General features: G+C 33.2%; 2 protein-coding genes across 2 annotated transcripts; both read left to right on the forward strand.

Moving 5' to 3' along the window:
- The first annotated feature begins 1,195 nt into the window (after positions 1–1,195).
- On the forward strand, positions 1,196–1,804 carry LOC133303710 (protein DMP2-like). Its single transcript, XM_061503666.1, has one exon. It carries the CDS (start codon positions 1,196–1,198, stop codon positions 1,802–1,804), a length of 609 nt encoding a protein of 202 aa, XP_061359650.1.
- A 5,948-nt stretch (positions 1,805–7,752) lies between these two features.
- LOC133303711 (protein DMP2-like) lies at positions 7,753–8,349 on the forward strand. Its single transcript, XM_061503668.1, has one exon. The coding sequence runs from the start codon at positions 7,753–7,755 to the stop codon at positions 8,347–8,349; it is 597 nt and encodes a 198-aa protein (XP_061359652.1).
- The last annotated feature ends 455 nt before the right edge of the window (positions 8,350–8,804 follow it).

Raw genomic sequence — 8,804 nt, forward strand, 5'->3', positions numbered from 1 at the left:
ATTTGGGTTATCCTACACGGCTTGTACTGAAGCATTCTCGGTAATAAGGGGATAACTAATAGGATAACATGTACGAACCTTTGTTTTTGTTACTTAAAAAGAGTTAATATAAGTAATTGTCAATCATCTGTATTTAAATTATCCAATTGAATTCAACTACTAATGTTTTTAAATAACGCCTGAAAATTGTCCCCCACCCCACCACACACACAGACACACAGTTAATATAAATAATTGTCAATTATTGGTATTTAGATTATCAGATTGAATTCGACTATTTAGATCTTTTAATAAAGTCTGGAAATTGTCTTGGATCAGTGGTATTTAAATTATCAAATTAAATTCGACTATTTAGGTCTTCAAATAAAGCCGAAAATTGTCCTGGATGGTTGGTATTAAAATTATCAAAATGAATTTGACTATTTCGGTCATTAAATATTAAAGCCGAAAATTGTCCTGCATGGTTTCTATTTAAATTATCAATTTGAATTCAACTATTTAGGTCTATAAACGAAGCTCCAAAATTGTCATTATTGATGGTTGGTATTTAAATTATAAAATTGAATTCGATTATTTAGGTCTTTAAATAAAGCCCAAAAATTGTCCTGAACATAATCCCCCCACGGTAACAAAAAAATAAATATTATAATATATGTTAAGAGTTGGGTTATGGTTCACGCTTCATATGAAGCATACCCCCCACCAGTAACGAGTAATATTTTTTTTAAGCCAAAGATACCAGAACTATAGACTCAGAATTTAATAATTTTATTGTTATCAAAGAAATAACGTCATGTGATGGTTCCTACCTAACCAATGATTATCTGTTTTTGTTTTCATGTTCAACTCTTTGTTTCCTATTTTGTTGAGTATTCATTCATTTTTAAATTGCATGGCACATAGCATGATTAATTTAGCACGCCAAAAAAAAAAAACGGCATTTTTGAATTAGAATTGAAGCCAACTTGATCTTTCCAGAAGTAAAAGCAAGACAACATCACAAACCCTTAAATCCACCCATTCCATTTTTGCGTGGAAGCAACCAACCTCCTCCTCCATCTCGCATGTATAAAATCACACAACCATCATCCAAACAAACCCACAAAAAGAAGAAAGCAAATCTAATTCACACATAGTGTGTGAGAGTGCACTTAATTCAGGGTTTAGGAAAACAGAAAAAAGAAAGAGCACAAAAATGAGTGGAAAAACCTTATTATCCTCAACCTCAAGCACCCAACAAACAGGTGATACAAGCATGACAAGCAAGGCATTCGCAGGAGCTGGAAACCTTATCAAGCTCCTTCCAACAGGTACTGTCTTCCTGTTTCAGTACCTAAGCCCTGTTCTCTCCAACAATGGTCACTGCCACACCATAAACAAGTATCTAACTGGCATTCTGCTTGTGGTATGTGGATTCATCTGCGTCTTTGCTTCCTTCACCGACAGTTACACCGGCAGCGACCAAAAGAAGCACTACGGCATCGTAACCACCAAGGGACTGTGGCCATCTCCGGCGTCCGAGTCGGTTAACTTGTCGGCGTATAAGCTCCGGTTCGGGGACTTCGTGCATGCTTTGACTGCGTTTATTGTGTTCGCTGTTTTGGCGCTCCTTGACACCAAGATAGTACAGTGTTTCTACCCGGAATTTGAGTCATCTGAGAAGGTTCTGATGCAGGTTCTGCCAGCAGCTATTGGGGCAGTTACTAGTGCTGTGTTCGTTTTGTACCCTAATAATCGCCATGGAATTGGATACCCTGCAACCTCTGAGCCTAACGATCCTTCCTCACAAAAGTCTCAGGCATAACCACCGTGATGTTTGATACGCCAACTTGCTATATATATATATTTTTAGTACACTAAAGTGGGTTAAAGAGCAGTATTCTACTAGGTTCAGGAAAAACTCTTCAATCTCTTTAAGGGTTTACGAAAGATATTACGTATTATCTACCAATAAAGTCCTCGTATTGACCCCGTGGGATTTGAACCCATGTCCTTATGAAGTATGAGTCAAACCCTTCGTCAATTGTGCTCACTTTTTGTTGGGAACTTCCTCTATTTTCGTTGTGCTTGATTTGTCAACTTTCTTGTAAATGACAACTTCTAAGTTATATATTTTATGCAAAATATAGTCTTTTTCACTTATATAAAAGATAAATTAAATGTTACATTACTCTTAAATCATTTAATTTTTTTATCATTTATTTTGTGGTGGGTAAGAGTGAGTCTTGAAACAGCTATATGGTTGACCAGAACACTGGCTAGAGTATAAGATATAATCTCTTTACAAAAATATAAAGATAAATCTCATACACAATTGATTCTTTGTCCTACCGTCACAAGGTGGGGAGTTTTGTGTAACAGAATTTTTATTTTATCATGGGTTTTTGTTAGTATGAAATGAGAATATCATAAAAATATCTTTCGATCACATTATATAATTCAATTTTTTTTCTTTATTTATAATGATTTTAAATTACTTTTTTTTCTTCATTTTCAACTATTTCAAGATTCAAACTTCCATAATTTTCCATTTGATTTTTCAAAATATTTAGTGTTCACCATACAAAATAGACATCGCACTTTGTTTAATGTTTACAAGAGAAAATGAACATTTAGGTTGACCGAAAGATTAGAGATATAAATAATTGAGGTTAAGTGCTGACGTACGATGGAACCTTGGACCCTGAAGCTTTGGACATAGAGATATATATATATATATATATATATATGAGTAAACACCCTTTTTAGTCCTTGACAATATCTATGAAGTCCTTTTCAGTCCCTGGCAATAAAAAAGTAACCAAATTGGTCCCTGAAACCAAGAAGGGCCACTCTACATATTTGGAAGTTGACATAAGGACTAACATGGCCTTTTTTTTGTAACTTCAGGGACCAATTTGGTCCTTTTTTATTGTCAGGGACTAAAAAAGACTTCGTAAATATTGACAGGGACTAAAAAGAGTGTTTATTCTATATATATTAAGGGGATAAATGAGCCCATCATAGCAAGGATTTTTTCCTCGACTAATAGGTTGTCTGCCTTCTGGGACAGTTCCTCTTTGTTATCGGTGGGCACTCAAGAGTAAAAAATTATTTTAACCCAAAAAGTTTAATTGTTGGATGAGATTATAGTAATGGTGTAATAATGGATTTATATTTCTTCAACGCATAACGAGTTTTCTTATCAGAGAGACAATTGAACATAAAGGGTGAATGATTCATCAAACTAAATTTACCTGTGCTAAAAAATTGTGTAATATCGAACTCATAATCACTTAATCACATTATCTCTAATATAATGTAAAGAACCATTTTATCTCCAACATTGAGATCCAACGATCATTATGATTCTGGCAGGCGAGGACTAACGATGCATACAGGACTCCCGTATTCAGATCAATTTTTGAGCGAAGTGTACGTACCGAAGATACAAACCGCATAGCGAAAATCGTGAATTTGTCGTACGTCGGCTCACTTGAACTATATATTTCATTGTTATAAAATCCGGACCGTATTGATCGACCCGATCGGGACACTGTGTTATTGATTCAACTAGTGGGCCATTGGTTCAATCGCTTAAACCGGACACACAAACATACACACACACACATATATATATATATATTCAAATTAAAAAATAATATAACCTAATAACTTAATTTTGAAATATAAAAAATCTTCTTTATTAATAATATGAATATTAAGAAAACTTGTTATTGTGAGTAAAATAATTAATGAAAATGAAGTTGAAACAAATATATTGATAGAAGAAAAAAATAGTAGATTAAGAAAATATAAAAATATAAATACAATTCTGAAATTAATAATTTTTTAAAAGAAAAAAACTTTTCAATTTCTATTTTGTTTCGAAGTAAGAAACTTTTAAATTTCCAATGCAACACATGCATTTTATTAATTAAGGGAATAATGTATGTCCTTTTAAAGGATATAACCATATGTCATTTTAGATCTCAATCGTTGATTTTCGTCAATCAACGATTATAATTTATTGAATAAAAATTATTAATTAGTTAATAATAAGTTTGGCCCATTAAGTTTGACTCAATAAATTATAATCGTTAATGGACAGAAATCAATGGTTAAGATATAAAATAATTTATGATTATATCCTTTAAACGATAGATATTTTTTCCATTAATAAATTACTTTTCCAAAAACGAGAAAGCCCTTCAACTTGTTTTGGAGAATGGGTAGTTGGTTTGGAGTAATTCTTATCCTTAATGTGTACTTTTCGAAAACAAAAAGCAAATTCCAAGAACCACTTGAAACCCTTCTTCTTTCATTATCGTATTTGGGATGAAGACTTGGGTGAGTCTAATCTGAATTATTATGCATGGCATATCCTGTCTGTCTGTTGGAAATCATTTTCTGGATTGTTTTTAGTAGTTTCCTTTTTATGTAGAAATTACAAATTAAACACCTTGCAGCACTTGCAAGTGCTGGCGAGAAATTTAAATTCCTAAAACCAAACCCAGATGTTTCTCATTTCTGCAAACAAAATCCAGCATTTCTCATATGTCTGCTAACCTCATTTTTTTAGTACTATTGTTTCAATCTATAATATTTCTTCTTCATCTATGAGGGTGGTGGTTACCATGAATAGAAAAAAGAGCAACAATGAAACACGAAGAAAAAGTCTTAGAGAGAGATAAAATACCATGGTTAAGAAGGCTATGCTAGTGGATGTCAAGATCTTGAAAGGAAATGATAAAATACCATAAAGATTTTTTTTCATCTTTGTCAAGATCTATAATCTTTCTTCTTCTTCATCTCCGACGAGATTTTTTTTAACCGGCGAGTCACCGATCTTTCAATACTCGGCCGGTTCAACCCGATTTGTTGACATGTCCAGTTCATTAAGTTTCCTGGACCAGTCACACGGCCAGTTTACCGGTTTCCAGTTTGAACCGGCTGGTCCGATCCAGTTTTTATAACACTGATATATTTTGTCCAGGATAAATGTATTTAATGCAATCTAATGATTAAATTAATGAAATTTAAAGACACGTACCTATTTATATCGGATCAGCCGGTCAGCACAGGAAAATAAAAATAGCATCGTCAATTTGGGTTATCCTACACGGCTCGTACTGAAGCGTACTTGGTAATAATTAAAGGGATAACTAATAGGATAAACTTTTTTTTTAATAAATCACAAGATATTTTTTATATGAAATAATTCTGTTCAGATCGGATACAGAATTAAGATTTTAAATCCTCTTAAAATTAATATTATGAAGGATCGAATAGATACTCTCACCTCTACATGCTCAACTTTCATTCATTAACTGAGCTACCATCGAAGTGACTAATTCCGGGAAATTGAGCGGCGTTGGGGACAAAGAAATTGTTGGAGTTGCCTTTTTTTTTATCCAGTACCAACATATATACTTGATATTCAGAAAAAAGATCTCAATGGACAATGGAGATGGAATAGCCGTGGGTTGGTTAGGACATCCTATTTTTCGAGATAAAGAGGGGCGTGAACTTTTTGTACGTCGTATGCCTACCTTTTTTGAAACATTTCCGATTGTTTTGGTAGACGGAATTGTTCGAGCCCTCATATAATAACTTTTATAACTCTACCGTATCTTTTATTTCATTTATTTGGAAAGAATCACAAAAACTTTTTGAATTATGGATACAAGAATTCAAACTCAATACGTAATTTTCGCTTGATATTTTGGCATTATAACCACAGAGAACGTTGGAATTATAGGATTCACTTCAAAAGTTTCAAACTTTCTATTACACATATCCATTTACGTTAAAACCAATATTTGGGTATTTTTGTTTGAGCCGTACGAGATGAAATTCTCATATACGGTTCTCTCGGGGGTTCATTTAGTTACGAAACTTTGTTTTTATTACTTAAAAAGAGTTAATATAAATAATTGTCAATCATTTGTATTTAAATTATCAAATTGATTCGACTACTAAAGTTTTTAAATTATTGTCAATATTTGGTATTTAAATTATCAGATTGAATTCGACTATTTAGATCTTTAAAGCCCGGAAATTGTCTTGGATTGTATTTAAATTATCAAATTAAATTCGACTATTTAGGTCTTGAAATAAAACCGAAAATTGTCCTGGATGGTTGGTATTTAAATTATCAAAATGAATTTGACTATGTAGGTCATATAAAGCCGAATTGTCCTGCATGGTTGGTATTTAAATTATCAAGATGAATTTGACGATTTAGGTCATTAAAAAAAGCCAAAAGTTGTCCTGGATGGTTGGTATTTAAATTATCAATTTGAATTCGAATTTTAAGGTCTTGAAATAATGGTTGGTATTTAAATAATCAAAGTGAATTCCTCTATTTAGGTCTTTAAATAAAGCCGAAATTTATCCTGGATGGTTAATATTTAAAAGGTATTTTGGGTTATATAACTATTATGTCACATGCGTTAAAATTTCTTGGAGACATATAGTTAAATGGAGTCCATTGGTTTTTTTTTTCTCTTTCTTGCTTCCACTTTCTCTATCTTTTATGCTTGTGTTTGCAGGATAATATTTTTCTGTTCATGTGACATGATAGTTATATAATCCAAATTTAAATTATGAAATTGAATTAGTCCTTTATGGTTGTTGGTATTTAAATTATCAAATTGAATTCAATTATTTAGGTCTTTAAATAAAGCCCGAAAAATAAGAGAGATAAGTAATTTAGATAAGTGATAAAAATAAGGTCTTATACTGAGAATGAAGAAGAATAAAATAAGGGGAAAATTTTTGTGCTTTTAAAGGATGTAAGTTGTGTCCTTTTAGTTTTTTACTCTAGGTACTCCCGGTAATACATAGTTATAACACGAAAAATTACTTCTTTTTCTCTCTCCTCAATCACATTAGCTGACGTGAAAAGTGAAAAAAAGAGAACATTTTTTCATGTTATAACTATGTACTACCAGAAGTAGTAAAAAACTAAAAGGACACAATTTATATCTTTTAAAATGACACACACTGAACCCAGGAAATAATCTGGTAGAGTCGTCCCCTATTCTATTTCCGATGAACCGAGAAATAAAATAAAAAAGAAAGATAAGTTATAAAATAAATCACAAGTTGTATTTGATTACCAAAAAAAAAAAAAATCACAAGTTGTATTTGATATAAAAAAAGAACCAAAAAAAAAAAAAATCGTGTATTTGAAGTTGTTTATGCACATCGTAAAATGTTCGTTTACTTTGTAAACGAGTATTTGCTTCACGCTTCATATGAACCATACCGCCCACCAGTGAAAGGATAATACATATATAAACGAGTAACATTGTTTTTTGAAGCCAAAGATACCATAACTATAGACTCAGGATTTAATAAATTGATTTTTATTGAAGAAACAACGTCATGTGATGGTTCCAACCTAACCAATGATTATCTGTTTTTGTTTTCTTGTCCAACTCTTTGTTTCCTATTTTGTTGAGTAACCATTCATTTTAAATTGTCTGGCACATAGCATAATTTAGCACGCCAAAAAAAAATAGCATTTTGAATTAGAATTAAAGCCAACTCATTCCAAAAGTAGAAGCAAGACAACATCACAAACCCTTAAACCTACCCATTCCATTTTGCGTGGAAGCAACTAACTCCCTCCCTCATGCTTCTATAAAATCACACAACCATCATCCAAACAAACTCACAAAAAAAGAAGAAAGCACAGCAAATTAACACAGTGTGTGTGAGAGTGCACTTCAGGGTTTAGGAAAATAGAAAAGAAAGAGCACAAAAATGAGTGAAAAAACCTTAGCCTCAACCTCAACAACAAGCGATACAAGCATAACAAGCAAGGCACTCTCAGGAGCTGGAAACCTCATCAAGCTCCTTCCAACAGGTACTGTCTTCCTGTTTCAGTTCCTAAGCCCTGTTCTCTCCAACAATGGTCACTGCAACACCATGAACAAGTATCTAAGTGGCATTCTGCTTGTGGTATGTGGATTGAACTGTGTCTTTGCTTCCTTCACCGACAGTTACACCGGCAGCGACGGCAAGAAGCACTACGGCGTCGTAACCACCAAGGGACTGTGGCCTTCTTCGTCGTCTGAGACGGTTAACTTGTCGGCGTATAAGCTCCGGTTCGGGGACTTCGTGCATGCTTTGACTTCGTTGAGTGTGTTCGCTGTGTTGGCGCTCCTTGATACCAACATAGTACAGTGTTTCTACCCGGAATTTGAGTCCTCTGAGAAGGCTCTGATGCAGGTTCTGCCAGCAGCTATTGGGGCAGTTACTAGTGTTGTGTTCGTTTTGTTCCCTAATCATCGCCATGGAATTGGATACCCTGCAACCTCTGACTCTAACGATGTCTCCACACAAAAGTCTCAGGCATAGTCACTGTGATGCATGTTTGATAAGCCAACTTGTTATAATATTTTCGTTGTGCTTGATTTGTCAACGTTCTTATAAATGAAAACTTCTAAGTTATATATTACTTGCAAAATATTGTTTTTTTTAGTTTAATACATGATAAATTGTGTGATTTACTCTGAAATTATACATGTCTAATTTTTTTTATCACTTATTTTATATTTGTGGGTAAGAGCAGGTTATATTTACAAACTCTTACAAACTACACTGTCTTTTCTTAGGAGAACACTAATTTCATTATGTTCTCCCGGAAGAAGATAATGTAATTTATAAAAACTTATCAAAAAAGTTTATAAACGGATCCTTCCCCTTGTGGGTAAGGCAAAGCCCTTTGCAACAAGGATAAGGTTGACCAGAAGGTTACTAATTAGAGCATGGGAAACAAACTTTTTACAAAAAATAAGGATAATAGCCAATGA

This window comes from Gastrolobium bilobum, unplaced genomic scaffold (assembly GCF_033153095.1).
Source record: "Gastrolobium bilobum isolate Gb01-03AN ecotype WA unplaced genomic scaffold, APGP_CSIRO_Gbil_v1 utg54127, whole genome shotgun sequence".
Taxonomy (NCBI): domain Eukaryota; kingdom Viridiplantae; phylum Streptophyta; class Magnoliopsida; order Fabales; family Fabaceae; genus Gastrolobium; species Gastrolobium bilobum.

Excerpts from the sequence above, each read along its gene's own strand:
- LOC133303710 (XM_061503666.1), top strand. The coding sequence starts at position 1,196 with ATGAGTGGAAAAACCTTATTATCCTCAACCTCAAGCACCCAACAAACA.
- LOC133303711 (XM_061503668.1), top strand. The coding sequence starts at position 7,753 with ATGAGTGAAAAAACCTTAGCCTCAACCTCAACAACAAGCGATACAAGC.